Source organism: Osmia lignaria, chromosome 9, assembly GCF_051020975.1.
Source record: "Osmia lignaria lignaria isolate PbOS001 chromosome 9, iyOsmLign1, whole genome shotgun sequence".
Classification (NCBI taxonomy): Eukaryota; Metazoa; Arthropoda; class Insecta; order Hymenoptera; family Megachilidae; genus Osmia; species Osmia lignaria.
Genome location: NC_135040.1, coordinates 1,772,183 through 1,797,058, shown reverse-complemented (window position 1 = coordinate 1,797,058; position 24,876 = coordinate 1,772,183). Strand labels below are relative to the sequence as shown.

Sequence of the window (24,876 nt, the reverse complement as noted above, 5' to 3'; positions counted from 1 at the left end):
ATGAAATAATTTCTACTTCATTTATACAAATACCCAACAGCTATTAATAAAACCTATTTACTCGTTAAATCGTATACTAAATACATTTCAACCTTTTCGGAGGCGGCGCAAAATTAAAAACTTTCTTCTACTAGGAAGATCCTAGTTCAGGCGTCAGCAACCTATCAAATCGTTATTGGCATCATCGGGTATTATTAATTTTGCGCCGCCTCCGAAAAGGTTGAAATGTATTTAGTATACGATTTAACGAGTAAATAGGTTTTATTAATAGCTGTTGGGTATTTGTATAAATGAAGTAGAAATTATTTCATACTTTTTAGTGCATTTCGAAGTCGGTTGTATTTTTTGTTAAAAATTATTTTATTTCACACTTTTTAGTGGAACGAGCAGTATTTGTAGGATGCCGTAAGGTGGTTTACCGTTCTTATTGGTTAATTATAACGATAGTTTTCAACGATAGTTTTCAACGCTAACAAGTTCCATACATTTTTGCAAGTGGGATCATCGCGGAAATATCTCTTATTAAATGCGAAAGGTTTCATCGCGATCGGTACATGCCTTGCAGAGTATACATATGTATATAGAAACAGTAGAGAATCGGCGACTGCATGCTGACTCATACACCGGTAGAGACACGTAGGCATACGTAGAATTCAATGTAGTAGTAACAATAGTTTTTCACGAATATCTCGGAAACTAAAGCTTTCCGTTAATTAAGCATAAGGAAAAAGTTGTTCAGAATCATGCCCCCGATAACATATTAAAAGATCATTGAAATCGTCCAACCTTGTGATTAAAAACTTCATGTATTTTGCAATAATAATGAAAAAATGAAAAATTTTTTTCTAATGGGACCAATCGGAAGACATACCCTACAAGATGCAAAAGGTTTCGTTTCAATTGGTCCATCTATCTCGGAGTAATCGGTGAACACATACACAAAAAAAAAAAAAAAAAAAAAAAAAAAATAAAAACATACTGATCGAATTGAGTAACCTCCTCCTTTTCGAAGTCGGTTAAAAAAGGTAAACTACGATTGCCGGCAATATGAAAATACTTAACTCAAAAATAGCTTTACTGTAGCGAAACCGTCATAAACTAACTTTCGAAATTCTCAGAAACGTGTTCCTCGGTACGGAACATGACTCAAGTTTAACTTTTGTACTTCAAAAGTTTAAAAAAAATTTAACGGTCTAAAAATAACTTTAGAAACAATTTTTCTAAAAATTGAAACTTGCAACTGAAATGAAGTTTGGGTACTAGTGTTTTTGTTCATTGAATCACACATTCATAAAAATAATACTGTTGCAATAAAGTGTATTCAAAATGAAATACAGGGGAATGTTAATTGATTTGCTCAGTAAGATCTGCTTGATGAGATAATGCTCTAAGTTGTATGGTTAGTATGCGATGCGAAGAGGTCGACGAAAAGGGATGAGGGGAGGGTAATCTGCTTCCTAACTACGTGGGTACTAAGTACTGCTTACTACAAGAGGATTTCCGAACTGCTAACTCCTACATTGCTGCTGCATTGAAACATCATCGGGTCGAAATAATGTCTTGTAATTTGAGGATTTCGGCTTGCACTTTCGTAACACGAGCAGGCTGTAATTTCTTAATGCAGGACCCGATCTGTTTGAATGTGTACTTATGCAGGACAATAATGACCTGAAAGAATGTAATCATAATGATCGATCCAAAAAAAATTAAGCTTCATAGGTCAATATTGCCCAATAAAGGAAGTGATGAATTGAACTTCGTTCATTGATTGTATATTAATCTAATAATAAGTTTATAATGTATGCAGGAGACTGATTTGACTAATTAAACTTTACAGATTTCTCAAAATGGCTGAAAATATGAAAGAAGCATCTAATTGATATTTTGTGTATCTACTTACGTATTAATACAATAATTTTGTATACTACCTATTTACTGTAAACTTTGAAAAGTTGAATATTCATTTACATTGGCGTAACTAGGGTGAACCAGATCTCCTAGAAATTTTGAGATCTTGGAATTTTGGAATCTTAGGAATAGGAAATTTGATGTTTCAATTACGTTTCAATTAGGTGTTTCTAAAATATTAGAATGATGAAAAGTTGTAGATTCCTTGAAATGGCCATGAAAGTTTTGAGTAAAGGAAGTGTTTTTCATAAAAAAACAATATTTTTAAAAATAATTGAATTGCTTAACAATTTATTAATGTGGTAAAAAATCTAAGGTATTTTAAAATAAAAGACCTTATTTGCACTAATAACTCTTGTGATTTTTAATGATACATTTTTTTTAAGATACTCAGTCTTCGTTCCCATGTAATATCAGTTCAAATAAATCATAAAATTTCACAAGTTTTGAGGTGACGTTTGAAGAGCTAAGGAAATACGCGAGTTGAACGTGGTTATATTCCATCCGCGTATCCAATCGTGTATGAGTTTCCGAGTATCTAGCACGGAACGAGTTATCTCGTTATGAGAACCCAACCTCCTTAAATTGTTGCCGGAGGCTGTTGTTCGGTGTATCATACCAGTAGGATTAAAAGATTTCGGATTCATGAGGATAAGCTTTCAGGAAATTTAAACTCGATATCCTTTCATGATTTTATAGTAGTGTTACGTGCAACAGAAATAGACTGAATTTAATTTTTAAATTAATTGGCCTTGAAATTTAACAAAATTCTTAACTCTTTTAGGAAAAATATTTTCCTATGTGTATTTCTGGACTAAAAATTATTTAAGGATATAGAGAAATTACAACTTTGAAAACTAAATTTTATATGAAATTTTTAATTCATCATTTAATGAATCTTATTAAATTATTATTGGATAGCAGTGCCGGATTAAGGAGGTCTATGGGATTACAATCCCGAGCTCCACTTTTCACGGAGCCTGTTATAAGCCTTTCATTTATTATGTCAAACAATATTGAATAATTTTTGTATGATTAAGTATTATTTAATTTTATTTAGAATAAATTTCAATTTTTGGATCAAGTTTACCAACTAAGGGGGTCCTCGATGGTTTGATTGCCCTGAACCCTAAAAATCTTAATCCGATTCAGGTGGATAGTTCAAGTAAATTAATTTATTGGTTTTAGTTATTAAAAATAATTGTATTTTAAAAATGCTTTTAAAAACGTATTGATTGCATTAGCTACTTAATATGAATATTCCAATAAAGAAAATAATTGTTTCTATTATTTGGTAGAAAAATACAAAATATGTAAATTGTGGTTGGAAGAAAAGAAACGAAGATAAAAATTTATTCATAAAATTATGCCAAAGGAATATCTTATGTCTTCTTATTACTTTACATTGTCTTATGACCATTAAAAGATTATGTTTAATACAGAAGATTTAGTATTTAGAAAGTTGTATTATAATTATTATAATGTCTCTATTGTCTACATATTACCATAATAATATTATTGTAGTGAAAATGATCGTAAGTAGTGTAACACATTAGAGCATAATTTTATTTACCAGTTTAAATTTTTCATTTGGTGTCTTATAAAATTGATATAATAAATATTAACGCTGTTTTGAGTTTTATATTTCTTTTTTTTTCTATAATTCCATTCAGTTCTTCAACATTTATTATAACTTTTTGGACAACTAACAAATTGTCTTTTAATGGAAGCAATTTTTGACATTATTGCTAAAATTATTCATTAATTTTGCGTAATCACTAGTTTATTAATCAATCAGAATTATTTAAAATACAATTATTATATGGGGTTTATTGGATTGTGTTTTTCACTGTTTATATGAAAGAGTGACTCCCACAGCATTTAATCTTTGCCTTTGACAACGGATCATGGAGAGAGCCCCAATTTTTCCAATATATGAAGCGTCTGTGTTTAAAAATTATACATTTAACTTTGGGTTAATATCCTTGTACATTTTTTGTAAATTTGTATCACAATTGACCATTTCAATGGTTATTGTACTAAAAAATTGTTGCATTTCAAGATAGCAGATATTGATAAATCTATTTATTATAATTTATAATAAGCTGATAATTTCAAAAGATTCGTATACTTATTGTCTATCAACCATCCAATCATTTTATCTCTTGATCACCCAATTCAATGATATGTATATTTCCATCTTCCTACTCTTCCTTTTCATTTTCAGATAATAAATTTTCCGTCTGTCTCTTTTCAAATTTTCTTGCTTTTTATTTTATTAATCTGTTAGTTTTCTTATCTTCACATCGTTTAGTCTCCTGCTATGCATTTTCTCGTTTCTAATTTTTGTATTCTATCATCAATCTATTCTTCTGTTTCTTTTTTTCCAATCTGCTCAACTACTAATCTGTCAACTTTTAATTTTTCAACATAACTTCGTGGTATTAATACAACATTTTCTTATTATGATTAATTATTCGTATTGTGAATGCAGTTTATAAGCAAAATTAATTTAAAATTTTTAATGTTGAAATTACTATACATATAATATACAGGCAGTTTTAATTTTATGAAAAGTTTATAGGAAAATAGTATTAGAAATTATTGTTGTGTAAAATCATCAGGTAAAATACATTAAAATATGGTTGTCAAAGAAAAGATACCATTAATAATTTTTCCTGAGATTATAGTCATGCATAGTTACATGCACAATTATGTATTTTTAAAATAGATTTTGTATTATTTTCAATCTCTTTGCATCCATTTCCTTGTATATGAAGGGTATGAAGAGTAAATTATTCTGGTGAATTATTCTAGTTCCGTACAAGCACTGATGCAATTTTGTTTCCATGCGCTTGGTTCATAATCTCATTCGTTCTTATGGAAGGTGTCCCATCTAATTTCGCTATCCTTAATTGAATCGGTGAGTTGAAGAATAGCACCAGCCCAAAATTAGTAATTTTCAAACAATTCCAGAGCTGAATGTATGATGCCCTTAACTATACATTAGAAAAGGTAATTTTATCCACCTGAAAATCCAATATTTTCGAGTTATTAAATAGTGTACGAACCGATTTGTGTGGTGGATAATCTTTTACAAGGTAAACAACATAATTAATTGTAATTAACATAATAGATTATTTTCATAGATAGCTGCAGAATAACGAAAATAAAATTTTGGGCTATACTTCTTTCTTCTCTGTAATAATTGTTTTTATCTTATATTATTATTAAATAATAATATAAAGTAATAACTATATCTTTGAAACCACGAACCACAATTTTCTTTAAACTATTTGAATTAAATTAAAAAATTTAAATTAAAAATGATTAAATGAATTTATTAATATAATTACTGAGTATTTATCAATTTATTAACTTTTTATCACTGTAATTAGAAATATTTTTAAATTTTGAGCATCCCTTATAAAGTCATTAAGGGTAGACAACACGCTTGATTTAGTCATCTATTATGTTAGTTTTTTATATGTCCTCCATCTATCCCAAATTATATGGGATAAATGTGTCATCTATTTGCATTATTCTAATTGTCTTCAACACCATTACTGTAAATTAAAACAGTCCAAGATTTAGAAAATGAGAATAACGTGAAATACAAAATGAAATTAAAATTATGGCTCTCGCCATGGACCACCCTCCTAGGGTTAAGAAATATTTATCTGGTTCTTCACTCCTGCTGGTTCATCTCTATCGTCCCGTTCCTAATTCTGAATTCTCCAGGTCACAGTAGTACCTATTCCAACCGGAAGGAACATCAGAAAAAGCGGATCGACTAGTGTTCCTAGTTTCCATAGAACAATTCCAAGCTATGTAACAGTGGTTAACGTTGTTTCGGTGCCTCGTTACATAGCCTAAATCGATGGTATCGACTCGAGGGGAAAAATTTGAAATTGGTCGTTAAGCTGGGACCGCAAATGCATTTAAGCGTCCGGCACTGTTCAAGATCCCATTCGAACACCGTGTCAATATAAATGTAAATGTCATTGGGAGGCGCGCGAGTGCATACATTGACGGTCCCTCGAGGACGATTGCTCGCGGAGAATATTGCAGATGGCCGTATGGGACGTCCGCCGCAATTGAATTGCCCTTCGGATTGGAACGTATAGAAATGTGCACGGCCAGCGCACTTTATTTCGCGTATCGATCGTTCACGACCATTGGGAACACAGGATTCGCAGTGACCGTCGCGCGGTATCAAAGAGTGCTCCATTTGATCCACGGCCTGTTACCATTTTGTTTCACGACAGATTCACCAATCGCCAGCTGCTATGCACGTCGACACGTTCCGCGCTGCGACCTCTCGTCGCCTCGCGTCGACTCGCGTCGGTTACTCCGATCCGAACGCGTAACTCGATATCTACGCTTCCGCGCGCAACACGCTAATTCAACCTGATGTACATTACGATGATTGAACGAATAAATCTAAAAGCTGTTACCTGCAGCTCGATCGAGGATTTCAGAGGCGCGATGTCCTCTGCTCCCACGTGCTTTTTTTCCCAATTCCAATCGCTTTGATGCTCGTCCAGTAATTATAGCTATTGCTCGCTGGAGAACAATGTACACCTAAATCTTTCTCTGACTGACGAGCATTTTAATTCTCGTGGCTAGGTCGATTGTGACCGTCTACGTCGACAAAAATTGAAGAATTTACTTTTTGATTGAACTTTATTTTGAAATACTGAATTATAATGTTCCTTTTTCTTTTTCTTTTTGAAATAAAGAACAGAACGTGCTTCCGATGAGGAATCGTGATAGGAGAATTCTCTATAGGAGAAGATTCTGAATTGAATGAATACTGTTTTAATCGTTTAATTATCGAAGTCCCCAGTGGATTCGTCTATCGATATAATTTAGAAGAAATAATAAATTCAACGGTCAACAGACCTGACCGGCTAGTCAACCTAGAATCGTTAAAAGAATTATACGTAAATCTTGTGTTTGACGACTCGTAAAATACAAAATTGAAAAATAACCAGAATCAACGGTCAACAGACCTGACCGTCTAGTCAATCTAAAATCATTAAAAAAGTTAAACATAAGCTTTATAACTAATGAATCGTTATATATATGTATACATATACACAGAGACTTGTTATCTTTTTGTTAATAAAATTATGGATGAATACTTATCTTTGATATGGTGATTTATAATAGAATTAAATGATGGCGGCACTTTCTCGTTAGCTTGAGATACAGGATCGATCCTTCACTTCATTTTTTTAATGACGTCGTCACGGTTGATAAAGATCAATTTTCTTACATGTGACTCTTCGGAGAGAAGTGAGGCTGCTAGGCCCTTCTACCGTTTCTCCCTCTCTTCCTTTACTTTAAGGATCCGCGAATTACGCAGGCATTACAGAATTATTGACTTTTTTTTGTTTAGTTTAGGAATATTCGACGAAAAGGGAAAAAGTACTAGTTTTAACTATAGGAATTCATCAGTTGAAAAGTTATGCGTATGTAAACTTGAGAGGTTTTAACCTACTTTTGAGATTACATCTCTTTACGAGCGCTGAATTCGCTCATTGGACGAATTAAAGATAAGAGCCAATAAGGCGTCAAGTTAACCTCTCAATATACGCTAAAAAGACTCAGTTTTGCATATACGTAACTTTTGAACGGATGATCTCTTAGAGTTAAAACTTGTGCTTTTGAATACTTGAAAATTGTGTCAATAATTTTGTGTGTTTCATAGTAAAGTTTAACCAAACTTCCAAATGTAAGGCTTTCCTAAATTATAGAGTTTAAATGTTAATAAATGGAATAAATTAAAAATTATACTTAAAGTCTGTCAGAAATTAAGTTAGTAAACCCATAGTTCCATCACATAGAAGTATGATTCAATAACGAAAACGAAATACTTTGGTAAACTAAAATTTGTTTTTGTTAATAGAAGTGTCTAAATATAGCATAGGATATCTTTGTATCTCCAGCTAATTTGTTAATGTTGATTAAAGCAAAAGTGAAATGTTTGAAATTTTATTGAAATAATTTACATGTAAATGATTATAAATATATGTATATTCGCTTACACGTTTAAAAAAGTGATACTGATCTCGGGAATATAAACATAGTCTTCGTTACTTTTTTTATTAATTTTGATGCAGTCTCCTATTACAACAAATCAGTCTTCTTGCCTCTTATATTATCTTTTTTTAATATAAAATTTTGTAATAAACCATTTTGCAAAAATTGCTTTAAATCATAGCATTGATGATAAAAAGCAGATATTATGCTTTTTGTGGTGCTTGAATTAAACTACTAGTATATTTCTATTATTTTCTGTTATATATTATTAAATTAATTAGAATATCGAATGGAATTATTCCTCACATATAAATAAAACACATAATTCAATTATTTGTACCATATCAAAGGTACATGACTTCTGATTTTGAATTTTCCTGACTCCCATATAAAAAATGTAGATTATTAGGTATTCAAAAAATCCTTCTCGTTTCATTTTTTTCGAAAATAGTTGTTCTAAATTATTCTGTATGTTATATTCATCTTTTTAATTATTTAAATGCATAAATGTGTGATGTCAGTTATTAATAATCTACATTATACAAATCTTTCTTTTTAGAAAGATTTTTAATTTTAACTGCAAAAATCTCTTTTCACTTGAAAGTCTAAACAAATAAAAATAATAATTACTCACCGCATATATTTGCTATTAGGTCATAGAAAATGCATTATTCTGAGCGTATACCTCCACCCATAGTGTTCTATAGATTAAATCCCGTTGATATTTTGATTAATTGCAAAGCAATCTCATTGCTGTGATGGAAAGATCAATCAAAAACGCGTGTCCGCGAACGTGTTAACTGCAAAATTGTTTTGTTCTTCGGGACAAGCAGTTAATCGAAACAGTTGTCCAATCAGTTTAGCAAATCCAGATCTCGCGATAACTGTAACCAAGTTTTCGTTCCGTCCCGTTCGAAATTTCAATCCAATTTCTCCGAGCCTTGCTGACGGTACGGTCGCCACGCGTTTGAATACATGTAAAAGAGAAAAGGGAACGCAATTTTTAATCTTTCCGACTGCGATGTATACGATGCCATTAAACGTCCCCGCGATCGATGCGCCACGAGACGCATTCTTTCCCGTTATATCAGTAATTAAAAGGGTGAGAACAGGGTAGAATAGAAAATACGGCGCGAATGGTGAACACTGGTGAAATATGAAAGCAGCTTGAGCCGAGGTTTTTTTCCAGCCGCTTATCTGAAGCTTTACGCGCGTTATTCGATTTTCGTGTGTGCATTGTTCCCCGGTGAAGCACCGGAAACAAAGCGTTATCTTTAAGCCGAAACAATGTTCCTCTCTCAATCCGCGCATGAAACAACTGGCTGCAGCCATCTGCTGGAATCACTATCATCGATCACGTGTGTGATATATGCCTCGATATCGACAGCGAATCCCTTTTTAACACAGACGAATGACTGTCGCTAGAACCATGGAAACTTTTTTTTCTTTTTTTTTTTTTTACTTTTTTACTTTTTTTCTCGTTTTTGTGCAGATTTCACCGAACACAATGACATTTACTCGGTCAGCGAACACGGAATCGAGCGTTCGATTTACATCGGGTATTGATTCGACTCTCCGAGTCTTTTGCCACTGGATGCGTTTCCTCGCGACTGAAACACGAGCCTTAGAAAGTTCTCAGGCACTATCGAGGATTCCTGAAATCTCTCTGTGCCTCCTGTTCCTCCAAAGAAACGGTTTCGCGTGTACAAATTGTTCGGTATTTCGAGAGTTTTGCGATAATATTGGGGAGAGATGCACACCGTTAAACCTTCTGATCACTTGTGCAAAGAAAACGAATTTTCCCAGTGATGACAGAAATCATGTATTCCGAAATATCCTTTGGATCTTGAAGAAGAAGGAATAATATTATGTATTTGAAATTTTTAGATGAATTGAATATTTGGATGAAGGTTGTGTTTAAAAAATTGTGTAATCATTAAAATTAAGTACGTTTGTGTAATTACCCATAGTTTTAAATAAACCTTGGATCCATGTTATGGTTAATAAATGCAGTATTTATTGGATACGCTAACATTCCGAAGTTTTTATCCGACTTCAAAAAGAAGGAGCATACTCGATTTGATGTGTATATTTCTTTTTTTTTTTTTTTTTCAAATTTAGGTAGGATCTGAAGATTTAGTTATTTCTGAACATAAAATATTACATTTTACGATAGGGGCATCTTAAAAATTGCAAACAGTAAAAAAGCAAGAAAGAGAATATTATTTCAATATTTTAATATCTTAGTATTTCTGTATTTCTGTTTCTAGTATTTCAGTATCCTAGTATCTTGATATCTTGGTATTTTGGTATCTCATTATTTCAATATCTTAGAATTATTATACAGAAGTAATTAAATTATTATGTCTGAATCAATAACTACTAAATAATCAAATTTTGACATTCGTTTCTGAAAATGACTTAAAAATCTAAGAGTAGAACAGTGGATGAGGATTTTAAATTAATGTAAAATATAAGAATACACATCATTTAAAATAAAAATTGATAATAACTTATATTAAAATCAGAATATGTATAAACAAATAAAGTAATGATCTTTCTAATAAAAGTAAGTTTGAAGAAATTTAAAATTACAATTAACATTTGATAGAGTAGATAATAATAATAAGGCGAAAACGATAATCATAGTGTTAGATAGTTGCTCAGAGTGTTAATTAATTTATCTTACATCATACATCGCAGCTGTTACATATCCGCAATACTGTGTAAAAAGCAGGAACAGCATCATCTTCCCTTTTTACGTTCAAAACCTTGGTACAAGGGTGTTGAACTTACCGCAAGTGAGTGTCTCTTCATTCTAAAGTTGGAAACTTACCCTTACTTCTGGCTGCAGGTTTACTCCCTCAACCAAGACGAGCGAACTCCCCGTTACTTTGATCCATATTTTATTTAGTTCCTCGAAAAGAAAAGGCGAAATTGAAGGAAAAAGTAGTAACTGTTGGTAGCTGGACGATAGTATTAGTTGCGGTAACAATGGCGACACTAGTGGACCGAGAGTTAAGTTAGAGTACGATATAACAGTTCTCATACTTTTACGATGCTGCCAGTTAATTTTCAGTGCAATTGCCACTTTCATGCTACAGCGAGCGAGACTAGTATTGGGCATCCAATTTGCTCAGTTTTTCAACTTGTCCATGTTTAGAAGTTCGTTCTTTATTCAACGGATCTCATAATATTTGTTTTATATTTTGGGTCTTCTTCGCTTTTTGTTCCGCTAGCTTACATTGGCTAGGAGGACTGCTGCTGCATAAAGACTTCCAGTATTACCAAAACTAAGTACAAGATTAAAATGTCTGTGCTTTCCACTATTGATATTTTTAGTGATGTGAAATTTTTTTTATTTGATAGCAGCGCTGGTGGACCCTCAAACTAGTGTAAATTCTAATGCATTTTCTAATATAATTTCTAATACGGTAATTTCGCTAATAACGTAATTTCTCATGTCATTTCTAATATGATTTCTAATGTAATTTTTAATGTAATTTTAAAAATAAAAGTGAGATTTTATATAAAATTATTACAAACATCCGTGAAGTATTTCACTGCGAGCACATAACAAAACGAAATTATGAGAATACCATTATTGCAATTAAATCAGAGAAAATATTTCCAAATAAACAATTTGATCATCAAATAGGAAAAGAAGTTTGTATATCGTGTCTGTGTATTTCATAGAAGGAGGTATGGTATAATCAGATCTGGATGTTCTCACGAAGTTCCTCACCATTTTATCTACTTTAATATATAAAAAATTGATTCTCCGATATCCTTTTCATTTTTCTTCCATCCTCGAGCTTACAGTTAGATGACTTGACGGTTTTCGATAATAAGACGTCGCTTTTCATGATAATATATGGAGGTTTGAGCTATTAGGGATTTCACAAATTCTACTCATCATACCCCCTGCCTTTTTAATTTTCTCTGAATTTTCACTTGAATTAAGCAGAAGATCCATCTTTTTCAAAAGCTATTATAATATAATGCACAGACCTTTATTAAAGTTGAGTTTGTAATAACTCTCCTGTGTTTGGTTATTCTGTAATTGATTTAATTATTTTCCAGGCTACAGGAAAATTTAATGAAATTAAAACTTTTATAAAGTTATTTCTTTTTTAGATAAATGAAAAATATCAGAAAACATATTAACTTTATTAAATTTAAATTTATTAATTTTGCTAAATACAGGATTTATAAATTGGAGACATTGTATCAAAAATTAAACTGTACCCTTTGTGCAAAAATTAAATCCAAACAATCCGATTTTTTATGAAAAAGAAGATACCTCGTTTAAAATTTTCATCAGTACTCGGTGGTTTGAATGTCTTTTACTCTCCTTGAAAACAAAATGTTAAATTACAGTTAGAGCAATTGGAGAGGCTGAGCTTTACTTTAAGGAACACAAAATTATTGACATATATTATTTTACATATATGTACTAATAGTATTCAACGAGGAAAATTAAAAAATTTAAGTTTCAACTTTAGGAATTCATTGATGCAAAAGTTGAGTGTTTTTAACATATTTTGGGAGGTTAGTTTGACGCCATATTGGCTTCTATCGTCTAATGGCTGAAGTTGAGGTCTGTAAAGAGATGCACATAAGTATTTAAGTAAGTACTTAGGTGGCGCTCATTCTGGTTGAATAAAATAAATGTTTATCTAGATGTGTTGTGTACTTGTAAGATAAGGATAGGTTAATTTTTTTATAGCATGTTAATGCCGATTTGTACAGACCGATTATATTATGGATAGAAGTCAATATGGCACTAAATTAATCTCGAAACTATACTAAACACGATTTCTAAAATTGAAACTTGCATTTTTGAATTTTTCTCCCCGGACACTATCAGAATACATTTAAAAAAAGTAAATAACTTCGTGTGTCCTAAAGTAAAATTCAACCATAGAAAATATACGATCCACGACAAAGAAATATTACGGTAGGATTATTAATTATATCTTGAAAGCTTCCTTCCTCTTACATGATATTTCACATCCATTTTCATCCTATCCAACCAGCTGTATACTTATATAAATGATAGCAATAGCTGGGCAATAAAGATGTCGTTTTTCACGGTAATACATGGACGTTACAGTTCCTGGGTATTTCAGAACTTCTGTTCTTCATCCTTTTTCTTTTTTAATTCTCCCCTAAATTTTATTCGCTCTGCTGCGACAGCGACGCTTGAATTAGTTAAAGAGTCTATCGGAAAAGTGGCGACAGACTGGAACGAAGCAACTTGAGTAAAACACTCCTTTGGGTGTACAAAGTTGTATTAGGCATCGTAGCATCCTAGTATGTATGTACAACTTATGTAGCATACCGGTCGGAGACCTTAAATCCGCTGGGAGTTTACATGTGGTTGGAGCCATTCAGCGACACAAAGTGAATAAACAATGCTGCGAAATTATCTCAAGTAAGCTACGATTCTGACTACGTTAGGGTCGATTGAAATTGCAAAGCGACAGACAATTATGAGATACGATTAAGCGACCAAATTCGAATAGATTTCCGACGAAATAGGGGGAATGTTATTTAGAATAAAAATTAGACGTATAATTCATGTTCATTTGTAAGTAATTTAATTTACTTAAACATTTTTAGTAACTTTTGTGGAATATTCAAACTTGTTTCTAATAATTAAATCAGAAACTAATACAAAACAATTTGATCCATATTTTTAATAAAATTGTATTTAAACTTAATGATTATTAAATGATGATGTTACTTATATTCATTGTTTATTTTGTGTTGTTTACCATTTCACTTTATTTAAAGAAATTATTAATAATTTTAAATATTCCAAATATGTTTAGTTTCATTATTTTCAAACTATAAAAGTTTCTTTTACTTTAACGAAATTACTATGTCAGATGGATAATTAATATCTTAATACTATAAAAAAATGAGATGTTCTCATTAATATGGGTCTATAAATAATGTACATTCACGATTAGATCAGACTTCCTAAGGAAAAATGGTGATATAGGAGAAATATGAATTCTCAGTGTTAATTTGGATGATTTTAATATTAACAATAATTTAAAAAGAAAATAATTTTTAATCATTAAATAATATAAGATTTAGTATATAAATATCAATTCAAATTTTCCCGCGTAAACATTTACACGCAAGTGGTAGGGGGTTACAAATCTATATACCACAGCCGACTCTAGTACTAGCCATGCTGAACAACGTGGCAACATCGCTCACGTGACAATCGGGAGTCCTATTTTCAAAAACAGAGTCCTGTGCTCGGAATTGTAATTAACGTCTTTGTTAATTAAAAGCTGTAGTAAAATACACTATTTTGTGTTAATTATGTATAAACAATATATAAACGTTGCAACTATGGCAAATAGAAGTGATGTGGTAGTATAAAATTGTTATAAATGTGATATATATTTTGTGTACTCTCAAAGTAGTTTGGTGTTGTGAAGCACGATATTTGAAATATTTACAGTGGTTTCAAGAAAATTTAGGTATGGAGCAAAATGAAACCATCTTTGGATCAAATTGAAACATTTAAGAATTGATGAACGTGTATATAAGTTAATAAAAACCTTGAAACAAGCGAAATTATTGGAACGAAACCAAAGAGGTTATGTGAAGTCCAGAGAGTAGTCGGGAGTCTGACGACGTTGATTGGCTGATTTACTTCAGCACGGCTAGTCTAGAGTTGGCTGTGTACATATATACATACATATAGGGCCCTTTCGATTGCATCGTCATTCTTCTCGGGCAGTGATTCGCTGCGTACGATTTCTAACGCATGCGTACTACGAAAACATTAGGCACGTCGCACTGACGTACATACGTTCTTTAAATATGACGGTATCATTGAGACCCAGATAAAGAAGATGCATACAGGGAATAAAGTACTATATAAATAACATTAATAAAATGTGCTGGTATTTTTTACATCTCCAGCCGATTTATAATACGAATACCAATGTTTGTTACAAGGGCAAGAAATACGTGTTTCTGCAGCACTGCAATAAAAAAGTGGGCCACTATATGTATACATATAACAGCCTCGTAGTAAGAAAAGATTCCACGACAGCCTGAATAAGCCCGATTAGATCCTTTTATTTATTTTTGGTGAAATATTTTGAAAATCTGTTTCTTACCATTGGAATAAGAATTAATACGAAATAATCTATTTTCGTTAATCAGTTGAATGAAATAATAAGTTATTTAAAAATTCACGATAAAGTGTAACAGTAATTTAATGTAGTGCAAGTATTAATTTTTCAACTTTTTCATCTGTCTATACCTCTTTTCTTTTTTAGAAAGCCCTTTTTCATCGTTCTATACTGTTGATAAATAGATCTAGTCTGGTTCACCTCTCAATACGAATTTGCGAGTAAAGACAAATCGACGAGACCTTCGTATGATTCATGGTTTTACAATAAATACACGCCACGGTGGCCGTCAACAGGAACCATTGTGTTATTGTACGTTCTCCTTAATAAAGTTGCCACGAGCGACTTGCAATTTTTAGAACTTTCTAAAGCCACCGATGGAAGATACATTACTATCGTTTCTTACTATGATTGACAAAAAGATAAATAAACCTAAGTATAAGGAAGATCAATAACGGGTCGTACAATTTTGAAAAATTGTTTCAATCATAAAAGTACGACTTTGTGGAATAATTTATTGGGATTAAACAAATATGAAATTCATTACAAACGATTTTGTGGATTTTCAACTAATATACACAGTAGGCCTAGTACCCACAAAAGTGTTGATACATGAAAATGAAATTTATTACACTTAATTTCATTTATATTGTAATAATGTTTTTATAATTATATACAATTATAATAGTGATCTTGATTTTTAAAATAGGACAACTGCTAATCGGATAAAATAATTTTAATAATCAAATGAATTGCTATGGAGTTTTTCCGATTCTATAATCTTCAAAGGACAAAAATTCTATTTTTAGATTTAAAACTGTTTTTACTCTAAAATATTTGTTTGATTCTGAATTGAAATTTGATATCTGAATAAAAATATTCCTCTGATAAAACTTCCATTTATGAATCTTTTATCATTTTGTTAATCATGTAATTTTGCAAAAGTGTGATCATTTTTCTAATTTAAAATTAAATATAAATGATGAATTTTGTTATATTTGCAATTACATATAGATTTTGTACAACTTTTCTGCCATTATTAGCATGTATTACTGTTAAATTAAAAATATTTTTCTTATGAATCTTTCACCATTTTTAAATCATAAAATTTTATAATATGAAGTATAGTAATTTTCCTCATTCGAACATAAATATAAATTATAATAATTATATAATAACACCTTGCAGAGAGAACAAATGGTAGAGTGTAGAGAAAACTCTCGGTAGAGACACGTAGAGACGTGTAAACACCTTGTAGAGCTGCACCGTAGAGCTCTACGGTCTCTCTACCTGAGAGCCTTTTTGTGGAGATTTCTCTACCGTGTAAACAGCCCCAGTAGAGAAATTTTTGTCTCTACATCGTCTCTACGTCTCTACGCATCGAGATGTATAAATTGGTAGAGCTCTACCTAGTTTCATGCGCTTTATTTTGATATAGCTAACGAATTTTTAAGAATGTGTAGGAAAGGAACTATTAAACATAGAGTGCTAAGATTTGTTATACATATAAATATATTTATATGTGTTTATTTTATTTTTATATTTTTTATTTTGAGCTGTAAAAGCTCACTGACTTCCGCATGTTAGTATTTCGTTTTTGGATTAAAGGACGCACTTTTTCAAAGAGCACATTAAAATCAACATGCGACATGCGCAAAAGTTTTAGTTTGGGAAGTGGAAAATTCATGAAATAATCTGTCCATTTCCTACAGGTTAAATTGATGAGTGTGGTCAACGATAACCTTTATACCAATTAATGTTACACTCTATGAATGCTTCCTTAAAATTACCTCGTATTAATGCTGGGTCCCTTTTACTATTTCTTTTGCCTTAGCATTGACACGAAGTGCTAATCGGCGGTAAGTAGAAACGATATGGGCGGGATACAAAGGCGCGGTTACATTTCTCTGTTGGTATCAAGCAATAAGCTGTAAAGTAAATTTCACCGCGTTGAATAGATTGGGCGGTTCGTATAAGTCAAGCAATTTCGCGCGAGATGTATAGTACGTATCCGGAGCTGGATGAAAAGCGAAAAGCTGTTTCTTGATTGCGTGTAACATCAGTCGAAGTCGAGATTGCACCATTAACACTTTCGCTACTAAGGAGTGTGGTCACTTGCCATCAGACGACCACTGTCAATATCAAATATAAGCACGTTAACTTACTTTTAAAATATAAAAAAGTTATCATTTTGTAATCAGTGGCAGACGAAGGAGAAGCAATAGTTTTCATCGCCCCTCTCCCAACAGTAATGAAATATGTAAAAATATTATGTCATATTCTAAAAAACTTCTTAGATATACATGAATTTAAAGAGATATTAAAATTTTAATTACAGACAAATTTTTTATTTTGTAGAAAAAGATGTACTTTCATACTGATGTACTTGTGTGCAATACTTTAAATTTTATAGCCGGTAAACTTATACCCTATGTTACAAAGTAGTCTCTATTTTGAAATTATAAGCTCCATTAGTTTTATAACATATGAGACTCTTGAAGCGTTAATTTAGAATATTTTATAATAATTTTATGCAAATATTTTTTAGTAATAAAAACTGGTATTCGTTTATGAGCAAATACATTCACAATATAGCCATCGAATAACCATTTTATACTTACGATTAGGGCAGTGACAATATTAAATACAAGAATATTAACTTAAAGTAAGGATTCTTTAATTTATTTTCATTTTCAATATTATGTAATAATTTCAACTATAAAGCTGGCAAATTAATTTAAGGTAGCCTGCATTACAAAAATAATCCCTTTCTTTATTATAAAAGGAAATTTAAAATTGTAAGATCCATTGATTTTACAAAATAATTTATTAATAAAATTAAGTTGCACATATTTAATCTTTTTTTCTTACATTCTTTAACATACTAAATAAACTCCCTATACTATCAAAATCAGTACCAAAGACGATAAAAATAAAAAATCCCTAGATCTAGTGCCATTGTTTCAAATAAAGCAAACTCCACAAACATGCGACTGTTAAAGTGTTAACTTAAGAAATTTTATAACATACATTTATAAAGATCATTTTTAATAGTGATTAATGTTATTCGTTACCAAGGAAGCCATAACATTATCGTTTTATGATGAGGCCACGTCCTAAATAAACATGGCCTAACAGAAAAGCCGGTTCATTGGCGGAAATGAAGCGAACACTTGGAAAACGCGAAACTGGCGAAGAGAAGAATAGAAGGAGAAATATAGTTCGTACTCGAATTCCAACAATGAAAGCTTTCTTAAGAGCATGGCGTGAGGGTGAATGCAAGCAGTGCTCGCGGCGACCGATAGAATTCAGTTACCCAAGTTCGGGCGTAGCTGAAAATTTGAACGCGAAGAACACAAAGGCGCCTTCAAAAATACGGTCACCGTATTACACTGTTCAACAGCTTCGTCATTGTTTCGTTCCTTTCCTCGTACGCTGTTTCGAATTTCTCGAATCTGAGGAAAAATTTTGACGAGTTTCATGCCGTAGACGGAATTCGATTTCCCTTGCCGTGAAACGAGAAATGTTACTAGATACTTCGTGTTGTTATCGAGAATGGAGTTGCATATTATGGAAATTGAAGGAAACCTAAATATCGTCGCTCTAGAAGAGCAATGACACAACTGTAGAGTTGCAAATTTTTAGTTAAATGTATATCTCATTATTCTCAGGAGTACAAATTCTTCCAATACAACAATTATAGAAGTATGCCTCAAATGCCGATTTTCAATTTTAGGAGAAGAATGAGATAACTAAAAAAAAACTTGTAATCGAAAATAATCTTCCCTGAGGAAAACGGCGATGGGAACGTAATAGTATTCTGCTGTGTGAAGAAAGAGAATTAATAATAAAACTCTTTTCACGTTGGAATAATAACATTCACGTAATTAGATCTCTTGTTCGCTTATCCACTTCTCTAACAATTATACAGGGTCTACCATTTATCTCGGAACCCGTGCGCGCGTGAACTCATGAATGTGGCAACAGCGCAACGTTTGGCATGATCGGCGATACTCTGGTCCGAGATACGATTCGGGAAACGAGTATGTTTGTCTCTCTGCCGATCGCGCCCGAGTTTTGCCGAGCCGAGCCGAGCCGACTCGAAGTTCCACTGCTCATCGTACATATACCGCAGCTCACCAGAGTCCATAACTGCGAAAAGACCAGTTTTCGTTCTTCGCGCTTCTCCGGTGCGCATCTTCGCTCTGATTGGCGATACTTCCAAACGAAGTGGAAAGCGATTAGCAGAGAGCTCGCTGCGTTCCCCCACCATCTTCCAACCTGCGCGTCGCAGTTATGGACTCTGGTGAACTGCGGTATACATACTCGTATCCCGAATCGAATCTCGGACCCGAGTTCGGTCGATTACCAACTTAACTCTAGGGATTTTTACATCGCAGCAATGGTTTGCAGAGGGCGCATCTATCGAATTTTAGCGCTGTTGCCACATTCATGAGTTCGCGCGCGCACGGGTTCCGAGATAAATGGTAGACCCTGTATATCCATTTATATTGAAATGATGCATTATAAAAGGTCTCATTTAACTGCATCAGTTACAAATTACAGTACTGTACAGTACCGAGCATGGTAGACTTCCCTAGGAAACATGGCGATGTCTTGAATTCTTGGCCCAACCAGTAGGCTTCCTCATGCTCGTAGGCTTCTTCAGAAAAAATGATAAAGTAGGGAAAGGAGCCATATATACAAGATGATTCTCATTTCCCCGAGGAAAATGAGGTTGACAAAAGGAGGGTTCCGTACATATAGGAGTCGGGTTCTATCAATTGCGTTTAAACATAACTAGTCACGTTCTTAGATGAAAAGTCGAGATTTTCGGAAATTTTAATTACTTGTAATTTCTAAGCGCATTGATCGATCTCGATGAAATTTGCAGCACACACATAACATACTTAAATTTACAAATGTCATATTTTAAATTTTCATTACAGGCTTAGATAAAAAAGTTAAAAATTGCCTTTTATTATTTTTTTCGTAATTTCGACAAACTGTAATTTTTTAAAAAAACAGAAGCACTTATCTTAGTAAATTAATTTGCATAACTTCTGAAAAAAACTTCGTCATTTGATCCAATTTTAAATGAGGTATTCTGTTTTCAACGGTGTCCGAATATTTTTGCGGCCCATTGTATGTACATGTTTTTAAATAGATTTAAATAGACACTTTCAAAATAAATAACCCAATACTTTACTTTGATGGTTGTAGTAATATTTTTACCCTTCTTATAATAAAATAACATCATTTTAGATAATAAGTGGTATTCTAATTAATTTTCAAACAAACTTGCAACAGAAAAATCTTGTTCGTTTCCTGTTCTGTGAACTATTAAAAAATGAAAGAATTGAAAAATAATCAACGATGAATGATTCTTTAAAGGCATTCTCTCATTTTACAAACGCAAAATCTGTTTTCCACTTCCATTGAAGAGTTTTCAATCGTCTTTCATGTTTGCAAAAGCTATGTACACAACCGATTCAAACAGGTACTGAATTCAAAAAGTTTGAATGCGTTAAGCATTGTGCAACTCTCGTGTGGAATTTACAATTAAATCTTTGCAAGTAGTTTGCTAGTAATACATTAATTGTAACAGAAAAATAATACCATTTAAAAAAATAGTTGTAAATATGTACTCCCTTGTTTATTACGTTTAACATTTAAAATTTGTTAAAATGTTCATTGTAATAATTACATTAGTTATCTCTATCTAATTAATGAAAAATAATTCATATATCTAGGTTCAGATTTAACCTAGTTTTCATTCTAATTTAAACCTCTTTAAGTTATGGCTTAAAGTAATTATTCTGTGAAATATGATTAAATGGATAAAAGTAACGTACATGCTAAATTGCTTCTTGTTAATATTGTAAAATGCTAAATTAATGGGACAGAGATGAAGAATAGTGGTAGAAGACAAAGTTTGCCAATCGCCGACGCTTGGATGCAAATGATTATGGAGAAAGTTTTTCCATTGGAGCTTACGATCTTGTCCTTATTGATTTAAATGTAGCTTTGTAAAATAAGAACAGTTTCATAAGTCTTGGGGAATATGATCTATATTTTCCAAGAATTCCAAATAAAAGGTGTCATTCATAGATATGACATGTATACATTTATTTTATATATCTGGCAAATATTTTGTACACAAAATTTTAACTTGTTGTACAAACACTTCAATAAGGCAACGTACTATTGGTAACTATTATAATTTAGTGTAATTGTCATAATTGGTCTATTGTCTATTGTCTGTTGTTTATTGTCTATTATCTATTATTTATCATCTACTATCTATTATCTAATTGTTTATTATTTAAAGATACAATTATATTTTCACCTAATATTATAATTTATTTAAAGAAACTACAATGCAGAAATTGAATCTTAAGTAATTACAATTATCACGTGTCTAAACCATAATTTATTACAATGTACTACAGGTCATGATTCTTCTAACGAATGACGTCCATGTTTAATTAGTTACAGGATAAATGTCAAATTTAATAGATATTTAACCGATATTTAAAAACTTTTACTATAAGAGTTTCATTAAACTTTGTTTCTCAAGAATATTTTACTTTTAGAATAAATCCAGCTTCAAAGTCTCACGTGTCATGAACAGTATTATACCAAACTTTCAAGCTTTTGCAACAGCATTTTGTGAAAATAACTTTTGAAAAGATAAAAATGAATTACATAGTTAAAAAATAATTCATATTTAATAGTCAATATGTTAAAAAACATTCATAGGTAATTTGATTTGTTACATAAATTCCATAACCAACAATTGATATTTATATTTATAATACAATCACTAATTACAAAATAACTTTTAATATCAACAAATTGGTTACATGCGAAAACAGACCTCTTGATTAGTTACTTTTCATCGGGTACAGAATAAATCAACAAGCAACCAATCTTAGTTGTTTGCTTTAGCCTGAGGAGATATTGGACCGATATGTTCTTTTTACAAAGTATCCAGGGACGTTTACCTTCTATAAAAAGTATCAGCCTGTTTGATTAAAAGTTCTTCAGAAAAAGAGGGATTCATTTAAATCGTCCATGCAATTTCAGTCGGATATCTTTGTAAGAGAAACGATGGAAATGCTGAACAACCGGAAGTATCCCTTTATCCCTCGAGCCACCTAATTTACCGTTATCAATAATCATGGCTCAGTGTTTAATGTCGTGGTTTCTTTGGACATTTTTCAGGACGGCAATCGAGGAACCTGGAAATATTGGGACAAATATCGGGTCACCATCACGGAACGCAGTATGCATCGATGTCGGAACATTACAAAAACAGTGAGTTTTTTCTAAAATTTTTTGAAAGATCAGACAAATACATCGGACTTTCAATTAACCATTTAGATATTGCACAGATGCAGACTAGCCATTGGGAGATGAGGAAAATTCTGGGGAGGGAGGAAAAATTTGGGGTTTAATTAATTAAAATTAAGGTCTGCTGTGTCACTAATTTTCCAGTAAAGATGTAAGTCTTAGTTGATACTGCCTGCTTATGACAAGTATACAGATTATTCAACTTGTATACACATTCATAACATTGAAAGGGTTAAAGGGATAGGTCACTAATACGCCTCTTCGTTGTTTATTAAGTCATTTAATACGAATCTTTTTAAACAAAGGAATTCTATTAAACACAATTATTATTACTGAAAAATGAATGTTCTGGAATATAGTCACTCTGATCCATAATTAAAACGTCATTATATAAAAGTGCAGGCTAAATTAATTAGAAACTTCAATATATTATAATATTTCAAAATGTTAAAATTTTTGTTTTACAGATAAACTTTTTATGTTTTATACACTTTATTCTGGTGATCGGGTCAAAATATCTCTGCAATCATAATGGTTCATAATCATAACCATTATGCAACATGGGACTGTTTAATTGAAAAACAATAGATATGAACAATTTATGCTGCATTCTACTCAACATTAGCTTATATTTTGGTAATTGCGAATTCCAAATCAGTAAACATTCTAATTGGACTTGACTAATTGAATGTACACTCGCGATTAAATCAAGTTTCTCCAGGAAAAGTGGTGATGTCCTGAGTTCTCGCCCTTCCCCATAGGCATCTATAGGAAGAATGACGATGTAGGACAGGCATAGGCACAGTTCGCTCCGACGCGGCGCGGCGTGCGTGCATCAGAGTGCTCACGAGTATGCAGTGAGCCAGCGGCAAGTGGCTGATTTAGCGGTTTATTCTACTAGCGACTAGATCCCATGTAGTAACTAGCCGATCCTACATTGTACATAGGAAGAAGGGTCCCTGTATAAATTGCCCATTTGCCAAATCGACTAATTCTATAAAACCAAAAAGTACGGAAATTGATAAAATATACACAGTTAAGCATCAATCAAATGCTCTGATACTAAAATTTTGTAAAATTAGAAAAGTGGAGTTAATCACTTTGGTTTGTGAACAGCTCATATGTATATTACCTTATACTACCTTTATACGGGAACATACTAAATTCTATAATATTGAATAATTAAAAATCATATTATTTCTTTTAATATTAACATTATCAAAATCAGGATTTTGAATATTCCTGCTTTCTCTATATCACTATTTTCCCTAGAGAAGTCTGATTTTATCGCGACTGTACAGTAACTTAATGGTGTAAATATTTTTAATATCAATAAACAATGAAATTTAATAAGTTTTAAATATTGTACTCTATATTTTAAGTGCATATTTGAAAAAATTCTTGATTTACAGAAAATGGAAATGGAAAGAAAAGAACTTCTATTTAACGGTCATTTTCACAATCAGTTAAGGGCTATTCTTATGACGTTTGCGTGCTTGGATAATAGTTCACAAGTAATAAAATCATAAAACCCACTGTACCTTGGCAAACATGCGAAAACCTTGGAATTTTAAGTAGAACCTATTGTCCATCTAATATACATGTAACGGCAGAAAATAGCTGTTGAACTTTCTCTGAAATTTCTAATTAAACCCGATAGCTTTATGACTTTATTGCTGCGCCGTGGCGTCTATTATTATATGCATAAAAGGTGAAGTAATTTGAACGTGCTTAACACTTTAATAGCTGGTATCGCGTATTCGTGACTTTGACAAGTAACTTTCCATGTCATTATTTCTTATCATATTTTTTGTCTATTGTATAACTAAAAGTGGGTCATTTTAACCCCTCCTATAGCATATGCAACCTATATTTCATCGTATAATTTAGCACTGAATATGGCCATAACAAAAAGATTAACACCTTGACTTCCATGGTGTTCATAAATAATAAAATAGAAAAAAAAGGAAACAAACTCTGAATAGCTCTGATATTGTAGGATGCCGGCGGAAAAATGATGGCGTTTCGTCTCGGGAACCGTCCACTAAGAAGAACTTGTCAGTGGGGCTGACGTGGACGGTCCCTGCCCCAGACGCCTGGGTTCTATATCCTGAGGATCTTATATACATAAGATCATAATATCGACAAGGCCCGTGACGGAGCGAGAAAGAATGGAGTACGCGCGCGACACCTTGCGGCCATCACGGGAAAGAGGGGCCCAGACGCCTGGGGCGCCATGCTCCGCTTATAACCCCCACAATATTATACCACAGTAGATTCTCGTTATATGTATTGTCGCGAACGGGTTTGTTAAAGTGGAAAATGTTTCAAGTTTCCAGGCGTCCATTTCGGGAGATAGAAGCCTGTCATCTTCGTAGATTATGATAGCGTAAGAGCG

General features: G+C 32.3%; 1 protein-coding gene across 9 annotated transcripts in view; it reads left to right on the top strand.

Annotated features, from left to right (window-relative positions):
• The window catches only part of LOC117609900 (neurotrimin), a 454,130-nt gene that overhangs the window by 302,058 nt on the left and 127,196 nt on the right, over nucleotides 1-24,876 (top strand). For all 9 annotated transcript variants that reach the window (XR_004582720.2, XM_034336659.2, XM_034336660.2 and 6 more), the window contains one exon: nucleotides 22,350-22,442. Coding sequence is in view for 8 of the 9 variants with exons in the window: in XM_034336659.2 (XP_034192550.1) it covers nucleotides 22,350-22,442 (93 nt within the window). In the remaining variant the exon portion in view is untranslated. The remainder of the gene's footprint in view (nucleotides 1-22,349; nucleotides 22,443-24,876) is intronic.